A 26,310-nucleotide genomic window follows, 5' to 3' on the forward strand; every position below is an offset into this window, starting at 1 on the left:
TCTCTGCCGCCACGAGATTCGCGAGCCGAATTCGCTTTTGCGGTCCGCGTTACGCGGATGTATTAATAACTCACCATTGTTCCATCGCGGCGCGAAATCGCTGACGAATTCCGTTGAATTTCAAAATTCTCGATTAATTACACAGTTAATTACGCAGTCCCATGTCGCTCGCGCAACATTTCCAACGAGTCCCTCGCCACTCTCACCCCGGAACTTGTTGCGAGTCGACACGTCGCGTTCTCATTCATCTGACACAAAGAGACTGAAAATGTGAAAATTATTAAACAAAGAAAATTTCTTTAAAAACTCCTATCTTTGAAAATATTTTACAGCTTTTCAGAATGTCATTCAGACAAAGATTGTTCTATTCAGAGAAATACATTGGGGACAGTTCTTTCCAATTTACATTTATATAATTGGATTAATGAACGATTTGAATTTTTTACTTATACATATATTAAGAGAAGAATGAAATCTTTTTATAAATTATTTTTGTATTAGAAATAATTGGCGTGTTTTATTGCAAATTTTGTATTAAACAACTGGTGATTTAAAATGATGTTAGGAAAGCGGATATCCGAAAAGTATGTCACTGCTATCCAGAGAGGTAAAATTTCCAGTTGAAATTTGATTAAATTGTTGATTTTTTTTTTATACAAATGTTCTAGAAATAAGCATGCATATTTATGATTATAATAACTTATACATTGTCGCAAAATTACAATCTTTTCCCTGTAGGCTTTTTTTTAGAAGACATTTTTTCGGAATCCGGTCGAATATCCGGAAAATGTCGGATATTCAAAGAAATTGCCTTTTCGGATATCCGATGTTACATTTTGCTCAGATATCCGATAATTTTACGATCCGGTGTATCCCTATTAAAAAAAGACAATTTCTACCCAAAAAAGTGTAAGTAAAATAGCGTTTTTTATAGATTTTATAGATTTTCCTGAGTACGATAATGATAATTAATAAGAAGTTCGGGATTGATTATTCTTTTGAGCAAAAATCAGTCCTTTTTTAATATCCCCCAAAAACGCAAATTTTTGCTCAAAAAGATATAAGTGAAAGAAATAGCGTTTTTTGTAAATTTTGACCTTCTGAATATGATAAAATTATTAAAAAGTGACATTTCAAGGTGTTCCCTATCGATCCCGAACTTTTTATTAACATTATTGTATTCAGGTAAAAATTTATATTTAAAGAAACACTATTCCGTTTACTTACCCCTTTTTGAGCAGAAATCAACCTCTTTTTGACATCCTCTTTTCATCGATAAGATTGTGATAAACTAATTCTCGAGATAATTGCTCAATCATCAATATCAAACCATTTCCGGCAATATGTGCATTATGTGGAACATATGCAAATACGATCACCATTTGAAACGTTCGCATAAAACCAAATAACGAATCTGATCGTGCGGCAAGAGACAAATGAATGCGGTTAATAGAAACGTATACTACGGGATGATTGTTCCAAAAATGCACGTAACAGCTCGTGAATTCGCACGATGCATATTAATCGACAGTAATCGTGGGGTAACGGGAAATGAGGAGGGCTATAATACGGCTTGATTTGATTTTTCGAGTAATGCATTACTTATACACTTTAAATTTATGTAGCGTTGCGAATGACCGCAAACTGTTTGCGCAATTTGTCAAATTAGATTTCGATTAAATGAGTTTCGAGAAGTCCAACTTTGAATTAAAAAAATTAAAAAAGTGCGAAATAGAAGTTGTGTAAAAAATAAAAAGTCACTTGGACGACAGGTGGACATTTTGAATATATTTGAAATTAATTTTCTCGAACTTTTTTAATTGTTTACCTTTATTTATTTATTTGGTCACTTCCAGAATACGCCAGGCTCAAGATTGAGTCTTTTGTTCGAAAAGTAGCGTTACTGGGATAATAAAAAGTACTCACGTTTGCCGTTCGTCAGTCCAAGAAAAAGAAAGAAGAAGAAGAAAGACGCAAACCGCTCTCGCGACGCTCGTTCCAATTCCAGTACTGTTCGCCAAGAAATCAATCGAGGGTGCGAATGCCCCGACGCACGAGAAACACGTTGCCATTTCCTCTATTCCGTTGCTATATTACACTGACCTCAATTCTGCAAATCCGCCGAGGCTCCCGACGTTCCGACATAGAATTACGTCAAACTTGAGACTGTTTCACCTCGAAATATCTATCCCGTTCCGCGGTGAGGATTCTTTAACAATTTATGCCTAGAGATTTCGTATCTACCCATACAAATGACCTAGAAATGCATTATGATACCATTTACTATACCGCACGGTGAAATTTACGATTTTACAACACTTTCACGTAGATAAAAGCTAGAAACACATTTTAGTGTGTTACAAGCAGATGGAATTGTGAATTGATATCAGGACAAATAGATACATTTTATATATTTTTGACAGGTGAGATCCAGAAAGATACATAACCAGGAAAGTGAAAAATTAAAATCTAATTTATATTTGAAATGTAATTTACTATTGTGCTTGGAAATTTACAATATTCTGTAGTAGATAAAATTTAACATTTTTAAATGTATCATGAACAAATAAAATTATAATCCGATAGCAGAATTTAATAAAAATCTAAAAATTCGTAAAATGTTAAAATTTTAAAATATATACTTTTCAAAAGCTTGAACGAACAATATGTATAAAAAACTGTAAAATAAATATTCGAAAAAGTAATCGAGTCGAATAATGTACTATGCAACCTCACATTTATAACAATTTCCACTTTATAAACTCCTTTATAACTGACAGTTTATTTTTAGGATGGCTCATATATAGGATAGATATGGCTCACGTTATTCATAGTTGTTATTACAACCGCGAAAAATTAAATTCCTATATCTCGAGCACCTCTGTACATCACATCCTCCTTGCTAACTGCTTTTCCGTACATTCCATTGAGTTCCATTGAGATCGTCAGATCGCTGAAAATAAAGGAGAAGTATTTTACAAGCACTTATTTCTGTTTCAGGTGAGCATCCGGCTGCGATGCAGCATGGAAACACGGCAGCCGGATCGCCCAACTCGAAAACGGTCCTGGTGATGCTCGCCTTCCTCCTAGGCCAGCTGAGATAATGTGCGTGTGCACGAAGGTCGCCCGAGACTCGTAAAATTGATGGACGTATTGCAACATGGTCGCCCACACATCCTAAATGTTAACCCTTCCGCACAGATCAATCTGAATTAAGTCTTAATTAATTTCATCGTAGCGGCCGAAAGATTAAATGATTTGCAACATTATATAATAAGCATCATAATGGCATAGTTACAAAGCAAGAATTTATAAGTTAATGAGAAGTTATTTATAAAAGTTTCTGATTAATACACAGCTGTGCGAATTTTGTGGCTTTAGGATTAATTGATTTTTGAAAAATAATATTTCATAATCACTGCAATGTCATGTACTATTTTCCGTTATTGACATGATTGTTTTCCATCGCGTTTATCATTTTATTTTATCGGAATAAGTTTTTTTGAATTCGTCGAAATCGCGCACGAAATGATAGACATGCAACGATTGTATAAATCATAATTTTTTTTCAACTCCAATTTCCATTTATCTCGAGACAGGAATTTTAATCTAAAAATATAAGCGCCGTTATGTTATTTTAATTGCGTGTCGTAATTTAAATACTCTCGTTATGTAGCGGTTATCTCGCTTCTCTTAATCTAACGCGAAAATTCCCATCCCGTTTATCTTAAACTTAACTGTGGGTTTGGCCGCTGGGGTGAGAAATACAAAGATAATCTCTAAGAGACAGCTCTTACGTAATAAAAGGGAAAGCTTTGTGCCTAAGGGTTAAGCGGAGTGTGAGGCAGTCGTATTACACGGTGTCTTAGAAGCATGAATTCCACGACGAATTTTCTGAGTCGACTTTTCCCAGCCGCGAAAGAATGAATCCAGAAAGAATGGACTTTTCATACATTTGTTATATAATACAGCGACAGTATTTACAGATGAGCTGTACACGTATAAAATGTTAAATAGCTGCGTAATGATAACCAGCGAATCGTATCTCCATCTCGAAAACATTCTCCAGTAATTGGCAATGTTGCACAAAAGATATTTTTACTTCAACTTGCGTCCAAAATTAATAATTACAGCACCGTGTGTAACAACCATTCTTTTGAATAACAAGCAGGTTTATTTTTTTTTTTTTTTAACTGACGATATATATTATGCGTTTCGACAAATATCATGTTTTAACGAAATTATTTTTTCAATATTTTTTCATTTAAAATTTTTTAATTTTTTTTGTTTTTTACAATCTATAACACGTCCATCAGATGAAATAATATCAATCACAACACAATATTGCTAGATTTAATTCCAATTTGTTTCTAACAATCGTAAACACCTAAAGGAAGGCAAACCCATTGACGTAATCCAACATAGTTATTTTCGCATAATAAGCTTCTTTTGCACTCTATATCCATAGGTAAGCAAAATAAAGCGAAGAGTAATGATAAAAATTTCCTATTCGTGAATACTTGATTAGCCAGAAGTTCGTTTGATTTAGCTCAGACATTAGTTTGTGCTTCGTGACTTAGCATCGGTACGATTTATTGTTGAAAATAATATGGCACGCGTTGAGCAACGATTTGTACGATCACGACAGAGCAGTCGAGAATTCTTATCATATCTACGAATGACGCAAAATGAAGTTATCAATATTAAAGAATTTTAGCAGCGACATGAGAGAGTTCTTAATTTCCTAATTAAGAATGCTTCGTACGAGAAGAATCAAAAGTCGCATTGTGTCGCTGTTGAAATTTTTAGGGATAATTGCGCCGTAATATCTAAAGCGACGCAAACGTAAGGGGATTAATGATAACGCGGAGTGAGTGTTGGCGCAGAGGAGACGTAATTGAGCGCGAGTGTCGCTAGAAAGAAGAGGGATAGCGAGCAGATAAAACAGGACTACGCCCCGCGCCCTTTCCCGACCATAGTGAGAAAAGTGTTAAGTGTAAAATAAATGTGTCACGAGCAAGTTTAACCGAAAGAGCGATGTAATAAAACGGGTGGACCAACCTCCACCGGCAGCGAAGTACTTTCTACTTATGACATAAGTGTTAAATGAAAATTTAAAGGAAAGACACAGATGACACGCGTACACACACATACACACACGTACAGATAATAGTAGAGAAATGTATGTAAACCACGCGACTTTACGGCTCGTATGATTTACACCCACGACTAGCCCGAAATGAAAGAAAAAAAAAACTGTGTTTTCCCACCCGCTCACACCCTTCTCACTGTCTTGTTTTCACACGGTTCTCTTGCGAGAAAGCGCATTCTTGTACATAATGTTTTACTCTTGTAAATAAATTACCCACACAACGCTCGTCGATTCATTCTCGCACCGCCTGTCCGAACAGCGGTTTCCTCACTAATCAGGTATATTAAGAAACGTCCTCTTGATGAGAAAGAAAGGAAAAGAAAGAAGAAGAAAGAAAGAGAGAATTAATCTTGCTGGTCCGTCCTAATTTACTATACTTTTGGGTCAATATGATTAAAAAGGTAAAAAAAAAAATTTCACAGAAAAAGATTTTATATTAACAGACGAAGTCATCAAATATATCAGAGATAAAAGTTTTTTAATAAAATATTAGTAAGAGAATGAATTACATTTTGCGACGTACGGATCCAAACAGACACCAGCGAGGTTAATATATTTCTACAGAAATAGAAGACTGATTTTATTTCTTTATTATTTTATTATTATCAGAATTATGGCGTATATAGTAAATACAGAAATTTAGACTAAATGGACGATGTAAGTCTTAGTCTATCTCTTGGATGGTTGGCAATTCGGAGCTAATGGCAACGGCTGCGAGAAGATGGCCCGCGAAGATCGATAGCCATGACCCCGATGGCGCTCCCGAACTTTTCCCGTCGGGGATATTTAAGAATCCCCGGTTTCGGCTCATGAAGTCTCTCACTTGCAGACCATCCTCACAAAATAACGATGGCGCCCGATTAATTTCCTTTAGCTGCTCAATATCTCCGAAACGACATCGAGCGACGAGCTCCATTTGACCCCATTAGTCGAGTCGTTTATTCTGAGAATAAAAGGTAAGTGAATTTTGTTTCATAATTTCACGAATAAAAATATAAGTAATCAAAACTAGCAGCTTTATTAATTTATTAATTCTTTAATACTGGAAACAGTAGAAGCTTCCCAAGGAATACACAAAAGTCAACAAGAAAGATCAAAATGATTTTACTTTGATTCTTAATGTCAATAAACAGTCAAATTTTGTAATAAAAAAATCATTTTGACTTTCATAATCATTTTGACATTCTCTTGAGTATTCCTTGAGTTATAAAACCAGAAACTTACATTTCAATTTTAATGAGAGATGGCTCCATAAATTTTAAATTTATTTCCGCGATATCTACACCGATTATCCACGTCTAGATATCAAAAATAGAATGATTCTAACGTCGTTAAAAACAAAACTTCTTTAATGGCTTCAAACTTACTCCGTCAGTTCGAAGTTTCTTCGTCGAACGATGTGTACATATATCGTAAGATCAGGTGCAGCCCATAGAATCGACATGCAGAAATCGATAATGGGCTACGGAACAATCAGATCGGAGGGATCTAATGAATATTTATGCACATCTATCGCCTTGCAAAGCCACGACAATCCATCGATGATATACCGTGAATTTTTTAAGAATATCGTGTCTCTCACGCTACACGCCAACCCAATATAGACGACTGTCGCTCGTTGCATTCACGATAGCGCAAATGGAACATGTATTACACACGAATGTAAAGGGAAGGAAAGTTAAAGGCGCATTTAGATGAAAAACGAGTATATTCCGCTAAAGGAAAAAAAAGTGTATGTGGTATTCAAACCACTATTTCCAATACCGGACCGATGTAACTGTTCTTCGTAAAAAATAACCGAGATATGTTGCCCCTATTGAATTAGCTTACTAACTTTGCTCTTGCTAATAGCTTTCAATCATTTATAATATAAAACGAAATTCCTCGATATTGAAGCACTCTCGTGGTGTTTTATATTTATTTTATCTATGTATGTACGAAAGTATATGTTGTATTTGTAAAACTTGTACAATTTTATGATACTACTCAAGCAGAATAAAAATCAAATTTTAAATAAGAAAAATCGTATATTCAGTCAAAACCAATTTCAAGAAGAGACTTATATATATATTTTACGGATTTTGATCAGCTTTTGGTATTCTGAGGCACCAAAAAATAATCCCTATAAAGCAGTAAATTGCATCTCTGCGATTTTCGAGAAAATCATGATTTTAGGTCACGATCGTTTTCAAACCTGAGGAAATCGATAGATACAATATTTAAAAAATAAATCATTTTTTTACATATGCATATATTAGGTTTGAAAATTGATAGTTTGTGAGAAAATTAGCATTCTTTAATTTCAACCGAAGCTTTAAAACACCTCGCGATCTGTTGCTATTCGTAAAGCGATAGAAATTGACGCAGATGATACAGCATTACGGATCCTATATTCGAATTTATATGCTTATACATTCGTGTCCGCCGGAGATGTATTTTTCTAATTTTAAATAATTTCAAATAGCTCGTTTAAACGAAGAGGAAAGAGATTTGAAAACGATCTGACCTAAAATCACGATTTTCTCGAAAAATACGTAGAGGTGCAATTTACTGCTTTACAAGGATTATTTTTCGGTGCCCCAGAATAACCACGCGAAAAACTGATCAAAATCCGTAAAATATATATATGAGTCTCTCCTTGTTAATGCTTAAATATATATTTCTTGTGTGAATTTATGTACATTCTGATTCTGCATGAAATGTTTCCCAGATTTAAAACGCATTCATGAGCAGAACCAGAATAGTAACATCACTTATTAAATTGTAACACTTATATTAAAATCCTTCGACAGAATATAAGGTTCTTTTTATTTAAAATTTGATTTTATTCATATCGATCTAACAATTGTTTCATGGAATTCAAATCATCATAACATCAAAATGATGCGCTAAAATGATTCTAAAATTATTACTAAAAGTCACTTTTAAATCAATGGCTGCGTTCAGCAAAAGCAACTTTGCAACTGCTCTAAAATTCTTTAGTATGATTGGTTTATATATTTACGCGTATAATTTTTTAAATGTTTTCTTTTCCTTTCTCTTTTCTTTTTCTGATACAGACATGTTTTTATCATTTTATTCTAATTAAATTGAATTTTGCTCTATTGGACTTAATTAGAATTGCTCAACCACACACATTTGACTTTCTCCTAACAAAATAAATACACGTGTAAATATATATACGTGAACATATAGTTAACCGTTGATGTTTCCGGTCTCTCGCATACTAAAGAACCAACTGTTAACTATGTGCAAAACTTTGATTAGGAGCGAGCGTGACTACTTGAAACGGTGCAAGCGAATCTGGCACTGTGAAAGTACGAAATCGCAGAGAATATTCAATGATACTTTTGTCGAAACAAATGTTATATAAATTCAGAAGTTTGCATTAATAATTTTATATATTTAAAAAACATCACATAAAGAAATAGCAATACCATATATTGGCTTATAGATACAGAGCCCGCCGAAAGTCCCGGGCCATCTGAATAATTTCTGAATGGTTCGAGATATAGGATTGAAATTTACAAGGATACAATGGGATCGTAAAATCTATCATTGAACCTCAAAAACACCCAATTTAACATTCCCAAGGAAAGGAGACAAAATATTATAAAAATAAATTAGGCAAGCATAAAAATATCTATTTACTTTAACCATTTTCAGAATGAATCAGATTTTTGTGAAATAATGCGCAAATAATCAAATATTTACTCAACTTTGTGTTAAAAAAAAAAAGAAACAGAATTAATTCCAAGCTCATATATACATAATTCAAAGTATTCATCATCAAAATCCGTCAATCATGAGATATATTTCACCTAATTTGCATATCTAATTTTACAGAAAGGTGCAGTAATGCTCTCTTTGATAAAAAAAAGACGGTTTCGAAAAACTTTAGCTATGTAGATTATGGCATGCACAGAAAGCTGTTACGCGCTTAGCGGTAAAGTACGTGAAACGAGAGTATTAACGCATATTCGCTACGCTAGAATGCGAAATTGCGCTTACATGTCGCAGCCGTGTGTACGCATCATAATTAATGCGCGCAGATTAGGGGATTAAACTAACTGCTGTAACGGCAACTAGTAACGTTCTCAACCTAGATATGTAGCACGGTCTGACGATGACACTCAGTCGGGCGCGTTTCGCACAGATAATTTCTATATTTATCACATAATACCGGCGGAAGTTCGTCCTTAGAATAATTCATTCTCTCCTATAGCATGTCGTATAGCTACACTACCTCGCTATGCATGTGCGCGGTTTACATCAACATGAATTTATCATGCTTGTAAAATCGGAGTTGGTGCGTTAATTAACCAATAATGAGATTGTAACTTTATAATCTACGCGGAAATTTTGATTTTTCAACTCTTCAGTGCCACTTGGATATGATATACTCGACTTTCTTTTTCTGATGCTTTTCCATTGTTTATGACTTTTCTATCAATAAAAAAAATTTCTATCTATATTTACTTATTAGATATGTTCTGCTTCCTGTCATATTTCTTAATGTTTAATATTCTTTGATGAAAAAAAAAGTTTTTTACGATGTTTCATTTTTATGAAAATTATAATGATAGCATCAAAGGATTAAGCACGATTACAGAGTTTCAATTCTCTTTATTTTTCTTATTTTTTGATATATTTCTCGCGCATAATGTATAGCAAAGGTAAGTTTTACATGAGTTTTTCATTGGATTAAGATATATACCTATAAACGCAAGAAAATAAAAATTAAGATTATCGAACTGTGTATACACATCGAAGTGTACATACACATCACTACATCATAATTCTCAATTCATCCTTTATGTTTATTTATAAAGTTTAGGAAACTCCTCGTAAAACTCGATGTGTATTCGTAGATATGAATAATTTGATTGCAAATAAATTTGAATTACAAATTGAAATGAGCAGAAGTTAGTACATCAGCATGATTCCATTACATCGCGAAACTTTATACTCCCTCGTATTTAATTTGCTTTTCTTGTACTAACAAAAATCATATTTTATCGATAATTATTCAGATTAATGACTTTTTCAAATTTTGATATTTTTTGCGTCTTGACAAAAATCTTTATTGTGACTTTGTTGTCACAGTTGTGATAATTAATCGGGAAAATCCGAAAATATGTAACTTATATTTTTTAAGTTTCCTTCTCTCTCGCTTTTACTCGGCTTCATGTATACAATAGTACAAGACATATATAGATACTTCCATTCACACAAAGTGAAGCTGTGTTTGAAGTCAGCTGAGTATTTCATACTCAAATTAATGGCGTCATTACTTGCTTACTTTGGTAAAAAAAATTATCATGACATCATAAATTCATATCACTTTTAAAGTAAATTTACGAGATTCACTAAAACACACAGTCTCGATCTTGAGCAGATTATAGATAAAAACTCAGTTGAATATTGTCAGAATGTAAAAGGAACTGAGTTATGATGTCATCAATGAGAATTATCTGAAAATCCGGTGGAAAACAACTATTGACTGCTCTATTTGGATAATAAAATATACCGACACTTTCTCTTAGTATACAAACAGAGATATAATGTGCTTACACAAAAACAGACGTAATAAATTATTATTATTACACTAAGAAAAATCGTTTGGTTGGATTAAATAGTAATTCTGGTGGAAAATGGACAAATCAGAATTTTCTGGTTAAATCTATTAGAATTCTCGTTGAGATAACTAGAATCTCTGATTGATATAATTATTCTGGTAAAAATAAGAATTCTGGTAGATTTTACTAGAAATATTGTATCAAACAGAATTCCGATTATCTCAACTAGAATTCTAATCAATTTAACCAGAAAATTCTGGTTCGTCCATTTTCAATCAGAAATGTTTTTCAGTATAGTCCTTTTTAGAACTAAAATCGGCCCTTTTAAAGGGTATTATACCTATATTTGTAATGTCGGTAGATTCGAAAAACTATAATATATTAGAAATAAATAATCAAAAAATTGATAGGTTATTATTTTGATATTCATCGACATTAATTATCAATGTCAGAATCACAACAAAGATTTTTTATTAAGACTACCTCAAAAACATATCAAAATTCGAAAAAGATCCTAGTCTGAGTAATTATCTTTTTATCGTTGTAATAAGAAACACATCATAGAAAAATTGAAGAAGAAGATACATGAAACCGAGCTCTATGTTGCTCGCTTTGTTTGCATCGAAAGAGGGAATCGTTCCATGCAAAGAGGCCAAATTCTATAATCCCTCGTCGTTCATCAAAAGCGAGCCGTACAAATTCGGCTCTATTAGCGACGGATTAATCGACAGCCGTGACTGGAAATAAAGGTTTTCGGCGTTCCTTTTGACATTCACCCTTTGTTGTTTGCCTTACCGAAACTATCTGGGAAAGTGCGCGCGCGGTACCGCATACCAACGGAGCGAATGGAAGTCTCTTTGAGCGATGCGCAAAGGACGTTGGGCGCTTCAAACACCCCCGTCTCCCACCCTGAGCTTCCAGTCGTTTACACGTACGCTCCACTTTCGACTCCGGCGAATGCCGACCGACGAAATCAAACGAATCAAATGAACTGAGCAAAATCCTCGATAAAACGACAGAAATTCACTTCGTTAGAGCGAGACCTGTCTTGTCTGACCCGACTCGTCCTGTTACCACTGACACCACCTTCGCACTAAGATCTCCGCAGAGAAATTGGTTATTGACACCACGGACAATCTTTTTTTTCTTCTTCTTCTTTCCGTAGAGACGACAGAATATCTACGTGGATTATAATTTCGGTGGGTAGCTATCTCGATGATTTCCAAGGAGATATTTTTATCTGTCACTTTTTCACGAACAAACGTAGACGTGCAAGAATGTAGACATTGAAGAGCGAGAAGAGAGTAATAACAGGAAAAAAAAAGATAAAATAAATAAATTTATTTAATAGAAGATAGGAAACATTTGCATCTCGAAATAATACATACAAAGTTCTCTATCTGCGTAATTTCTGTGCAATCTATTTTATAACTTATGGGTTCTCTCAGATAAATTAAAATCGTTATTAGTTCAGTTTCGAATATCTTTCGGTATCGTTTCTAATTACTTACCTTTAAAAGTTAAACAACGTATTTTATTTGGTTAATAAAAATTAATTGAGTTATTTAAAACTTTACGAGGGTATAAAATTCTTATTTACGGAAGATTAAATAAAACGCATCAGTTTAATTTAAATGAACTCCGATGAAAGGATTAAATCACGACTAGTTATAAAACTCCAAATTAAATCAGCAGTATACCGCGTAATGCAAACTACGTGAATTTGCAGAGAGGTCGAGGTGAGAATCACGTAAGCTCGCTGCTTCTTTTCTAAATGGAACGGCAGGACGCTGAACTTCCGGTAAGAAGGTAGCGCGCTGGAGGCTGCGTGACATCGGGTAGGCGAGCTTAAAATTCAGCGGTAAAGCAGTACGGCGACGTCGTGAACAACGACGCCCATTTGCATATCAAAAGTAGGAACAAACTATTCAGAACCGGGTCAGAAATCTCTCCAGCGTGCGGCGAGATCGCCGGAAAAATATTTCCTCGCGTCACGCGTGCACACATTTTTACGCGACACTTCATGCGTGCGTGTCTGTCATACGCCGCATCAAGCATTCCCAAACTTTTCATCCTCCGACACGTCCTTTCATCCTCTAACACTGGCTAAGGAATTGTGAACTCGAGGAAAATTCGCGCATGGCTTCTTATCTCGGTGAAATTTCATGAGAAAAGAGAAAAGTTGTGGAAAGCGAGGGAAAGAGCATTTCTTGGTAAACTTCCTTTTTACATGAAAGTTATAAAATTATAGTAATTATTTAACGCACATATTAACAACCTAACGAGATATAAGAAAGGTGATGTAAAACTATCAAATGGATTTTCATCTTCGCGAGAGGAACATTAATTCGACGTAATCTTGTAATTAATTTAATTCTTCGGGACAATCCTTCTAAGCCGAGATTTCTTTTGTCTTTTTGGTAAAAAGGAACATCGAGAACGAGGGATTTGGGGAGAAAAAAGTCGGAGAAAATCTGGCGGCCCCCGCATATTCCACGAAATATAGTTGTACGTTGGAAAATCTGGTATTTCGTACATGGAAAAAGGATTTGTTGGGGATCTGAGAGCCTCACAGTTTCGTGCAATCCGAAAACGCGCGGCGCATGTTCAATGTCACGAAAGGTAATAAGTGGAAAGTCCGGAGAGGAAGATTCGGATTTCTGAAATTTTCATATTTCGAGATCGAATTACGCCCAAAAATACCTACGGCCGATTTATTCTCGCTCGCCTGACGCCAACGAACGCGCAATTGCCGATATTCTACAAGAAACGATCGAATCCCGCGGCTCGTTACGCACCCCAATGCGTGTCCGAAGATGTTTAGTCGACCATACGAAATGCGACGAAGATCCGTTCGCGGATGGCTTTGATCACCGAGCGGAAACTCGCGTGGACGTTCCGCGAGACCTAAATCGTTGTCATCATCGACTAAATTGACGACAGGGAATCCGATTATAGCATCGACAACAACGTCTAATTGAAGTTCCGCTGTTTAAGCCTTTACTCCCCGAGTACTCCATTCTCTCTCTCTCTCTCTCTCTCTCTCTCTCTCTCTCTCTCTCTCTCTCTCTCTCTCTCTCACACGCACACAGACACACTCTGTTCCTCCCTCCTTTGCGAGCATCAATGGCTGACGATGGCCCTTTGGTGCGGGCGCAATTTCAACAAGATCGAATGCAATGATAATTGCAAAACGTTTAGCTATGTTACAGACAATTAGTATATCATATGAGAAAATATAAGAGATAATGGAGAAACGAGAAACACGAAAGAAAATTGTTCGGCTTTATACAAATTATTATAATATATTATAAAATATAAAAAATGATTTTAATGCAGAAACGAAAAATTGGATTTTTACAAACAAAGTTACCTTTTATATTCATTTTCTATATTTATTCTAAAAAAATTATAGTTTAAATGTAACCTATGAAGAAGAATACATTTGATTTCTTTCAAAATAATAACTTTTTATTTTATAAACGATTTTTTAATTTTATCTGTCATTATTTATCTTACGGTACTCACATTTTATATTCCTAGTCTTTTAATTATAACAATAATGTAGTAAGAACGATATTATAAAATATATTAATTAGAACTTATACGAGCCGCATAGGTTTTTGTGCCTTTTTAACAGTTTTTGCACATACTTATTGAAAGAGAGAAGTGGAGAGAATGAAAATAGAAAGTTCTCCTCGTGGAAAAACAAGAAAGCTGACGAGCAGAAAAGCCCACAATCAGAATGCTGGATAATCTCGGCTGCGAGGGTTAAGGGTGCGATAAGAGTGATCGGCCCTATCAGCGCACTTCATCAGGAATCGATTGGCAGGTGAGAGAAGAAAAAAAGGACGGCGAGAGAAGGGAAATTATCTAACAAAGAGATCGCGCGACGAGACGCCGAGTGTTCGTACCGATCGCGATGCATATTCGATTTCCTGCACGCGACTGAACAGGAAATAGATTCGTGCATATCGAAGAAGGGAGGGAAAAAAGGGAGGTGGATAGCATGGAAAGAAATTAAGGCTGGCCAGGAGAGAACGCCGACCGATCTTTACACGCGAAAATTCGGCGATCTTTTATTACGGACGGAAATTCACACGAGATCATTCCGCGCGTATCACGTGATACGATCTACGCCACGGGAAATATAATATGAGCTTTTTAAAGCTTTTAGATCCTGGCACCAAATACCACCAATATAATAACCGCGATTCATGGTGGAAACTGATTCAATCATATTATAAATAGATCGATTGTGGACGTTGTAGTTACAATAGATTTTTTACTGATAATAACTGGTTTGTCCATATATCAAACTGATAACACTTATATCTAGTTATATATCATATATATATATCATATATGTATATATGTATATAAAAGAATTTATATATCTATTTTTATTGGGTGTGCAATTCGAGATATATCGCAAAAGTATTCCTATCTGCGATGACGACATATATCGGAATTTTTCAATAAAGTAAGTAAAATGGGGAGGAAAGAATTTTGTTTTATAAAAACGCTAATTAATATTATTACTAGCGGCAGGAAACAATAAAATTTGTGGCTATTATTTCTATTAAATTTGCAATAGTAGTGAGAAAAATATATAAAAAACATGATAAAATTATAAATACAGGAAAAATTATAGGCTGCAAAGATTCAATTCTTTTTTAAAGTTGAGATATTCTTTTTTCTTTTTTATTTTTAGTACTCAAATATATTTAAATCATCCCTCTTTAAAGATCCATTAATGATTCTCGTTAATAATATTTCCTACGTTTTAATGACGTAATAAAACATGCGTAATTTTTATTGTTACTAAAAGGATTTAAGTATTGAATGTTACCATTCGATATCAATTGTGTGTGTTTTTTTTGTACCACAAAGATTTATTTGATATTATCATTCACACTCATTATTGCGTGAAATAGTATACATAATTTCTACATAATTTCTTATTTTTATGTTAAATATTTTCAAAGAAAAGTTGTACGGTATGAAGGAAAAACATGATATATTTTCTAACGTACCTATATGTTATATACATGAAACGATTATTCATTAATTTATATCACTGCTTTGACATTTTTTTTCTGCCAATTATAAAAATCTTCTATTTTTACATAAAAGTGCACAACCGTCGATTTCGTTGTTTGTATAACGATATCGATCGAAGGTTGTACAGCAGAAATAACAGATGAAAGCCTATTATTTCTGCTGTATAACTTCCGAACAGGGCAGAGTGATAAGAGTTTTAAATGGAATCGCCGAAGTATAGTAGTAGAATCCGATATATATCAAACGCACGTAGATACGCCTTTCTTCGGCGATGTACACCTTTCGGGAGTCATTTACGGTCACCGACAAATCTCGTGTTATAACTTATACGAGCCAGGTGGTACAAATTCCGTTTACACGGCGATTCGAGGGTGTCTCTTATTTCGGCGTTTCTCTCTCCGGTGCTCGCACCCTCGTTCCCACCGATATCTCGGACGTTAAACCCCGATACACACCGTCGTCTCGTCCGATGGAGTCCGAGGTCCAAAGATTTATACGAGGGAAAAGGCACACGCTCGCGTCGAGAAACGATAAATAAATTTCAATCGCACCGCACCGAAGAAATAAGGAGCAACCGATTATCGGTTTGTCATTTCGATAGGATTTATGAAATATAAAACGTATACAAGCTCTAGGCTCTTAAATCCATCCCTTACACCTTCTGTCATTTATTTAAACTAATATTTATGGCGAAATAAAAATCCAAATTCTTTTTGTAGAAAAAATATAAACATAAGAATATAAGAAATATGGGTCAGCACAATGTTATAATTCAGTTAAATGCAACATTGAAATGTTGCATTTGCGTAAAGAATATCTACATGATAAATAATTTTAATAAAAATCGGCGCCCTTGTTAAATTGAGTTAAGATAACATTTCATTATGCAATTGTTATATGAAGTAAGTTATAGGCAAACACGAGAATATCAGAAGGCATCATCTGATTTGTATATGGTAACGATAACTTATTACTAAACAAGCATCAGGATATCGCATATCATATCGATTCCGTGATAGGACTATTGCATTCCGTTTACCTGATAGCCAATACGATCAGTTAATACCACCGTCTAACTGTGATTATCGGGACAGGCACACAATTAAATACAAACTGTTTCAAGTGCACATGTATATATGATGCTATAGTCTGTACAAGATATAATTAGGTATATTGGGTTTATTTATAATAAGCAAGAAAAATTACATGTGCATTGAATAAATATTCTGGTTGAATTATATAGGGTAACTCCGGTATATATGCCGCACCTATTAAAAACTTAATTTATTAAGTATTATTTATTATGTTTAAAGTAAACGAACTATATCAGTAAAAACTTTGTACTGTCTACTATTATAAAACAAATATTAGAAATCCAAAATATTTATATTTCGCGTATTAAAAAATGAACTTTTTTAAGTTAATTGTGTTAAATTTACTAAAATTCTAGTTGAGATAACTATAATAGAATTCTGATTATAATATAATTATTCTAATAAAAATAAGAATTCTAGTAAATTTTATTGGAAATATTGTATCAACTAGAATTCCAGTTACTTCAACCAGAATTTTAATAAAAACCAGAAAATTCTGATTCGTCCAGAAATTTCAATCAGAAATTTTTTTCAATGTGTGACAAATTTTAGTTTATAACATATACGGAAAAAACAATCATAGTTAAATTAATAAAATGTATTTAGTTAAGCAAATTTTGATGGAAGTAAACAGAATGTCTGATTATTACAATTAAATATATACGTAATATCAAAACATTTAGATATGTAATATCGATTAGTTTTATTAGTACGTAGAAATAAATCAAAGTATCTCTGGTTATTACGAGAGAAAAAGAGAACATACCGTTAGATTACTGACAAGTATGATTAAAGTACTTTAGTAGAACTAAATAGAATTTCTGGTTATCATAATTAAATAATGATATTTCAATCAAAAGTTTTGTTATTTTCATTGGATTTCATCAAATGTAATATATGCAATTTTCTCTAAACTATTTTAACCAAAATTACAAATCGTTCGTATTTTATCAAACGATCTGACTATTATATACGTATTTTAGATTAATTCAACCAATTTTCTGCTGTATAATTCTTCGACTTTAACTACAACAAAAAATTAATAAATTTTCTTTTTCTATCTCATTTTCTCTGTGCAAATATATTAAGTTCTATCGAAAGAGGAGAGGAATACGATTGTGAATATTTCTCGATAAAAAAAATAGAAAAGTTAATCTGTCTCTGGCAGATTTTCACTTAATTGCAGTCGCTACCATCAAACTCGACAATTCTAATTAGCGACGTTGTTTCCAATAATGTGCGAATGCTTCCGAAAGTACGTGCGGGCGATGGTAGAAACGGTCAAGTGACTCCGCTAAATATAACGAATGAACGGGCTTATCGGGATTCGCCTTTAATGAGTATCGATCGGTCGATATTCGCAGAGGCGCTTCTTTCCGAGAAAGCATTCCGATCCAGGGAAATTATAGAGATGAGAATACCACGAAGATAATAAAGAGCCGTGCCGCCCAGTTTTTTCCTTCTTTCGCGCACAACGTTTATTGGCATTTATAAAGAAAATTAATGAATTTGTTTTGACGTTGATCAGCGATTCCATTTCAAAGAACCCACGCGCCTATAGCTTCATTTAACGTTCATTATAATTGCATTATTTTCACAATCGACGTAACTAGTGCACCGTAAAACGATATTCGCTAATCAACTGAGATCGATTTCCCTTTCAAAAAGCTGTTAACGATTTTATATTTTATCCGGGTCAGAACAAAAGTTCGTAACTTCATTTGTATCATGTCAACGTTTTAAAAAAAAAATTGACAATTGTACCATTCGATAAAGTGAAGTTTCAGCTTTTGGACTCTGTTTTTTAATTGCGGTATACGCGCGTGATGATTTTTAACGTAGTTATGAACAATCAAAGTCAAAGTGCTCCTTTTATTTAATCAGCGATAACTCAGTGACAGAAAATCTTAGGAACATTTTTAAAAAATGAAATTTTGTAGGGAAAACTTTAAGCTTTTTCACAAGAAGTCGAAAATTTTTTAAAATTTATTTTGAACACAAGTGAAAAACCACACAAAATAAGAAGAAAAATTTTTGTCTAGCTCGTAGTTTTCTATATGTCAAAATTACTAAACTCACAGAAATGAAAAAATATAGTGACCTTTCGAAAGTAGAGATTTTAAACTTTAGGATTCTTTTTTTAAATTTAAATTTTGTTTATTTTTAACGAAATTATAGCTGCTTGAATTTTGAAGTTCGTAACTCTACGAACTTCCTATAACTTAATATAATCTAAAGAAAAAAGTTCATAAATTAATTTATATTTTAACTTTTTTTTCACGATTTATTTTTAATTATATTTACGTTTTGAATAAAAACAAAAACATATTTTTAATCATTATTTATAACATTTTAATCGGATGATTATATGGCTTAACAAGACTAAAAACTATGGCTTAACAAGACTGTGAGTTATGTATCACGTAGATTCGCGGCATTTTTGCTACATTTTCGTGATTTTTTCATACCTCCTGAAATATTTTATACTCTTATACGATAAAAAGTATAAAAAGAAAAATTTTAAAAATTTGATAAATTTTTTTCTGAGGAATAAAAAATTCCGCACATTAATCCTTTCTCTTCTAAAGGGACATACACAACCCAAACTATGTTCATAAAATTTTGACGAAGAAACAACACATTTAAATAGAATGGAGTTGTACTTTAAGAATTACTTCATAATCTTTCTAGAGTCTCAATTATTTGTCTACGTTAATTATTTTCTCTGTATAATTATTTTTCTCGCGATGTAGAAGAGAAAATTGATCGCGAGCGAACTTAACGATTGAAGTCTTAAATCATTTCGATTACGGGTTCAAGTATGTATACCGTACAGGGTATCCCGTGATTAAGTAGTTTCAGCATGCGATCAGTCAATCAGCGTTGCTAAATATTATCTATACGTGCAAGAACTCTTGCGCGTAACGCTCCTTATATCTAATGAATATTGATTCCGACGAGACCCATTTCGGAGCCAGAAGGAGGCGGCGGCAATGGCTGTGCATCGCTGCTAGAGAGGAGAAATTTCGATCCCTGGTGACCGCGTAATGGGTCAGACTCATCGTCTATCGCGTAAGTAAGATAAATGATCCCCTAATGCCCCCGCCGCGGTCCTGGAGCGCGTAACGTGCAGATGAGCCGATATAAAGCCCGCGACTTCGGCTCAAATTCTACCGCTGGGACGCGATCCGTTTTCGGCGTTAGATCGAAAGGGCACGAAAGAGAGCATGGAACACATTACGAGGTAGACGCGGAGACGGATGAAAACTGAGTCGGATTTGCATTCGGCATTATTATATTTTTCATGCAACTTAGAAGAAAAAGCTACTTGAGCAGAAATTATACGATTTTTTTTTTTTTTTAAGAAGCTTATATATCCCCTTCGATCTTTCTTCCTCTCTTTCTTCTCTCTTTTACAAATAAAAATAAATATAAATAACAAAAAGATTCAGTAAAAAATTAAAAATTAAAAATTAAAAATTATATTATAGAATATTGATTAAAAATGTATAACAGTTCCTGCAAAGAAAATTAAATTTGAAAGCATATTTAATATTTACACTTCAAATAAACTATTAGGTGTTGGAATTAATTCGTAGCGTTTTTAATGAAAGAATGTTATTTATTTCACATGAGCATTAAAAAATACATTAATGAAAGTACTTCCCATCACTTGTAAAACGCTACGAATTAATTCCAACACCTAATGTATACATACGAAAGTTGTGTGAATAAGATTATATTTTTGTTTAATAACACATTTTTGTAGTTTATTTATTTTATTCATTGTTATTTTTATTGATAAAAATGAAAATTTTAAAAATGATTAACAAGTTTACATTTTTCTTTTATAAATATTTTATAAATACTTTAAATATCCAAAATATTTTATGCAATGTGTCATTGCGACTTATTGATTAGTTACGGAGATATAGAACAAATACTTTGTTTATTTACTGGACAACTAGTTCATGTAACTTTATGTAAATTATCTTGAATGCATAATGTATTTATATTAAAAAATTGAGAATTTTATCATTTATTTTATAATATTAGGTGTTGGAATTAATTCGTAGCGTTTTTTAATGAAAGAATGTTATTTATTTCACATGAGCATTAAAAAATACATTAATGAAAGTACTTCCCATCACTTGTAAAACGCTACGAATTAATTCCAACACCTAATACATTTCCATAAGATAATTCGAGGGAAGATACCGAAAGAAGGAAGACGCCAATTTGTTTATAATTTTTTTATAAAACATGTGGCTATACTAATTATAAAAGCGTGTGATAAACAGTTGCACAGTTATCGGCAGAAATAAACATGTTCATGCCAAAGTCGATTCGTAAAGATTATATGAAATATGGAAAGATCGTGAAACATGCTCTTTGTAATATTTGATATATTAATAGCTAAGGTCTGTATTTCGATGCTTACTATAAAACCGGGCGAATGATATACGGTTTTAATCAGTGTTCCCTGGAGGTCATGTGGATGATATAATTTGTAATATTCCTAAAATAATTTGTAATATTCCTATGCGTAAAAGTTGCAATTGAATATTCCTTTTACACTTGGGAATAAGATGACAGTAAATACAAAACACAATTTTTCCTGCTTGAAGCCGTCATTAAAACGATTTTATGAATTAAAATTTTGGATGCTTTATATAATTCAAAATATTTTAAGTTAATAAAATGCTATTTAAACGAATAAAAGTATGTCCAACTTACTTCCTAAATTATTCTCTTTCATATTTCATCAATTTATGTTTTATCATGTCTTTTATGTGTTCTTATAACTTAAACCCTTAATTATAGGCTATAAATAAGTAAAATATGCAAGTTTATATTGCATCACATTATTTAATCGTTTGTGACATCTTCTCCCATAAGATGTGGCATCTTACCCGTATACATAAAGAAGATGCCACTTTTGCAGGGTAAGACGTATCAATTTTTTTTAATAATACGGAATATCAAAAGTTTAATTTATTGATTTATATGAATAAAGAAAGATTGCTAGAATATAAATAATATTTTTTTCGTTCGTTAACATTAAGAAGTTATTCAAGAATAAAAGCTTAAGTATGGCGTCCTCCCAATGTCCTTATATTTTTATTAGAGCACAGATTTAAAAAATACTACTATTTATTAAAATAATTTATGATCCAAATAATAAACCGTCACCAAATTTGTATTATTTTTAAACGTGATTTAGAATAATCTTTAATTTTTTCATAATTTTATTATCGTTTTGAAAATATGAATAAAACGTCCTTAAATTACATATGTATATTAAATTACATATTATAAATAGTTTTTCTCTAAAGGTATTTGTTATAACAAAAAATATAATCGCTTTTTTTTATACTGGCATTAGAAGGATTTCCAAAATATACGACAAACATGCCATTCGCATATCGACGACCAGTAACAGTTGCAAATAATGTGTTACAAACGCAATGATTTGGCCGAATTCCGTGGATGGAATGAACCTCGATGTGCCGGTAAATCGCCTGCAATCGCGGATTTCTCGATCGGATCGCACAAAGAGTCGTCATTAATTAAATCACCTTCCATCGGGGCTCAGATAAAGCTCCCTCGATCAGGAATCTGTAATTAACATGCCGTCTACTTCGGCGGGAAACCGATTGCGAGATCTATACAGCGATCTTTCTCGCGTTTAATTCACGAATCCTTGAGGCAACGTACGCATCCGATTTATATACCAAGATTACATTCCAAAATGTCCTCTCCGAGGAAAGCTTTACTAGAAAAATATAATACACTCTCTAAATTCTTTGGAATGGAGCTTCATTTTAAAAAGTGAAAAGCTAATTTTGAAAAAGAGTTGCTCAATTTTCAATCTTTAAAAGTGAGATTTCATTCTTCTTAGTAAGATCCACTCTAAAAGTTTTAGAAAGTAACGTATACTATATTATATCAAGTAAAATTTTCCTCAGAGAGGATATTTTGGAATGTAGCCTTAACGGATATCGATATCATCTTGCCTAAAGTAATATCGCCTCGACAGATATAAGATGTAAGCCACATAGAAAACAATAATATAATCTTAGAAATATTATTTACTTTTTGATTATTAGATTTAATAAATTAATATAATTTAGATGTTCATTATATTAAATTTTCATCAATATAACACTTTATTTCGCGAATAATGTTGTTTCGATAATATTAAATTTAATAGTAAAATAATAATCCGATTATTTTAAAATATCAACATAATTCGAAAAAATAAACAATTTATTTGTCTAGCGGAACACTGAAGTAATTTACGCTCAAAAGAACATCGCAAATATGACGATGATATAAGAATGAAAACTTACGTCACCGAAGCGTGAATTGGCAGTGATATCATTGCTGATGCCATAGCTGATGCATCGCCTACGCTTGACGTCGTCTTTTCAGAACAGCGAAATGCTACTGAGATGCAATCATGCATTTTTTCCCAAGAAACTTCCTTCTATAAAGTATCTCTCACTGTGTGTTTGATTATACAATCGAGTCACGTGTACTTCTATTGATACTTTAACGATTGAGTCTGCAGCTTCCAAGTATATACTCATTCCGTGAATACAAAGGAAATTCGTAAGTTCTGATGAGAAATGTTAAAAAGCGCGAGATTGCTAGATCTGAGATAAAAATTCTGCAGAGTTATATCAATTTATCATTTATTATAGTTTGTAACTTTCGAACAGTATTTTGATAATTAATGCTGAAATTGAAATTCTGTTAAAGTTCGCATGAGGTTAAACGAAGAATGAAGTTTGATTTGTTATCTATTTCTACCCTTGCAACATTTGATTCGCGGAAAGACCACCGTTCATCTTCAATCGCCTGTAATCTGGAAACTCTTGATGCGCTGGCATTTTTCTGGAAAACGAAAACAGATAAGAGATAACTGGTACAGTAAAATAGAATAAGTACTTATTGCATTGATGGAAAGCAATCCTCTGAAAATATTTCATAAAAGTACGATAAGAAGGAAAAAGAAAATTGCTAACGATTCGTAAATAAACTTCTAATAAATAACATATCTCCTATATAAGTTATTAAGTTAGCCAATAATTCCGTGCGCTTTTTGTTGATAAAGGGTTTTAGATTCTCTCAGGTCTTTTTATATCACGAAATGCTTTCAGTCCAAATTTTGGAAGTGCATAATCATTGACATGCATTTCCAAAGTGATATTTCAAAATATATTTAAAAAACTGTGAAAATTGGTTGTATTTTGTACGCTTGGCGTCATTTAGATAAGTATAGGTAATGCAAATGATAATTTTAAACGTATTGTATACTTTTTTTATCTTAAAAGAGGCAAAAATGTAACACATCTGTAAAAAGGTATGTAGCAAAGATGCTGCATGAAAGAACACGTGTGACAAAAATGGTTTGTGAGATTTCATTCCAGAGATTTTTTTTATCCAAGACATACCACGCTCAGTACGTCTTGGACAGAAAGAAACAGAAAGTTGAATGAGGAATTATGAAGCTGTCAGAAAGACAATAATGGATCGCTACAATACATTCTTAACTACAGTTACATTCTATTTAAAGAAAACATCTTCCGTTATAAATAAAAAACCGGAATTATTGCCCAACTCATAACATCATAAGTAATTAAGTAGTTATTAATCTTCTTAATATATTTAATTTATCTCTCTCCTTTCCCTCCCCCCTCTCTTTTTCTCTCTTTCTCTCTCTCTCTCTCTCTCTCTCTCTCTCTCTCTCTCTCTCTCTCGTCTCTTTTTTCTCCATTTTAATATTTGATTCTATCGATTCAATCATGTCAAAAGCTTCGCTATCGATTTAACGAACAAGTATTGAAATCTTAATAAGATATCGCGACCTGTATTAAATAAAATTAAGACTTTTATTTATCACAATTAAAGACTTTTATCAGATCAGCTGACTCTGTCAAGACAAACGAAGATCAAGATTCGCGTGTACGCAAAGATGTGCTTACGTATCGGCTCGTAAAGAGACAGGCAAGAACTCGTGAATACGACGTCTAACTTTTGCAGTTATAAATCTGATTTGAAACGTACGTTCGCGAAACGAAGAATGGTATGGGATCATAATGGGTGGCTTAGGAGGGTACGGGAAATCCGGAATCCGATGTCGCATTCTTATGGGCGATTGGTGCCGTCGGTAAGGCGTCTTATTAGAAAGTTTAAATGGTAAATAAAACTTTAAATTAAGGCAACTTCCCAGCGTCGCCGCGCCGCGCCGGCGAGTTCCGTCGATGAAAGAAATCGCATAATGTGAGAGATCGATTTCTCTTGGAAGAACGTCAAAGATCGCCGTAACTGAAATCGCCGAATAGAGAATTGACCTGTGAATACTGATGTTCTGGATATCACGCTCGGAAAAATTTTTCCTTCTACGATTTCTATCTACAACTTCCTTTGTACAATTTTCTTCTACAACTGATTATCAGAGACATACTTTTACAAGCAAATTTTATTCTTTATTTGTTCAGAAGGAGAACGAAGAAGGTATAAAGAATTAGGATCTTATTTCTTCAGACGCTTGTAAAGAAAAAAGGAGGGAAACCATAGCATTGTTTTCCAGCATAAATTAAGGTATGTATAAACAAATTTAATTAAGAATCTTAAAAAGGGGTCGATTTCCGTTCCAAAAGATGTCAGTAAAAAGAAAAGTATTTTTCGTAAATTTTTCTATTCCTCCTGGATACAATAATAAAAAATTCATTTAGTATTAAGGATGTTTTATACATATTTTCAAAATGATAACAAAATTATGAAAAAATTGCAGATTATTCTGAATCACGTATAAAACTAATACGACAAATTTGGTGACTATCTGGATCATAAGTTATTTTAATAAATATTAATCTTTTTTTAATCTGTGCTCTAAAAAAAATATATGGGATTGTATTATAAAATAAATAATAAAAATCTCAATTTTTTAATATAAGTACATTATGCATTCAAGGTAATTTACATAGAGTTACATTGCGCGATGCATGAACTAGTTATCCAGTAAATAAACAAAATATTTATTTTTGTTCTATATCTTTGTAACTAATCAGTGAATCGCAATGAAACATTGCATGAATTATTCTGAATATTTAAAGTATCTATAAAAGAAAAATGTAAATCTTTTAATCATTTTTAAAATTTTAACAATAAAAATAATAACAAATAAAATAAATAAACTAAAATGTGTTATTAAACAAAAATATAGTCACAGTATATTCACACAACTTTCATATGCACATAGTTTATTTAAAGTCTAAATATTAAACATACTTCCAAATTTAATCATAATATATCCTTAAAAAATGATGTTTAAATCAAACTAATGAAATTCAAGTCGAAGAAAATTTTTTTTTTTTAACCGTATATAGTAAAGATACATTTTTTCGAATCA

General features: G+C 32.9%; 1 protein-coding gene and 1 long non-coding RNA gene across 4 annotated transcripts in view; one reads left to right on the plus strand and one right to left on the minus strand.

Moving 5' to 3' along the window:
- dpr1 (defective proboscis extension response 1) overlaps window positions 1-5,373 on the plus strand; it is a 395,482-nt gene extending 390,109 nt beyond the window's left edge. The window contains exon 6 of the mRNA XM_087412790.1: window positions 3,001-5,373. Coding sequence (XP_087268916.1) covers window positions 3,001-3,104 — 104 coding nt within the window. The 3' untranslated portion in view covers window positions 3,105-5,373. The remainder of the gene's footprint in view (window positions 1-3,000) is intronic.
- LOC105150687 (uncharacterized) overlaps window positions 4,965-26,310 on the minus strand; it is a 52,502-nt gene continuing 31,156 nt past the window's right edge. For 2 of the 3 annotated variants that reach the window (XR_015547222.1, XR_015547220.1), the window contains 2 exons: window positions 23,243-23,789; window positions 4,965-6,095 (listed from right to left, as the gene is read on the minus strand). This is a non-coding gene — a long non-coding RNA (uncharacterized LOC105150687). Of the gene's footprint in view, window positions 6,096-22,120; window positions 22,509-23,242; window positions 23,790-26,310 lie in introns of those variants that run through there. The other variant, XR_015547221.1, reaches the window with a different exon arrangement.

The sequence above is a fragment of the Acromyrmex echinatior genome, chromosome 13 (genome assembly GCF_024713525.1).
Source record: "Acromyrmex echinatior isolate Ae372 chromosome 13, ASM2471352v2, whole genome shotgun sequence".
NCBI classification, from domain to species: domain Eukaryota; kingdom Metazoa; phylum Arthropoda; class Insecta; order Hymenoptera; family Formicidae; genus Acromyrmex; species Acromyrmex echinatior.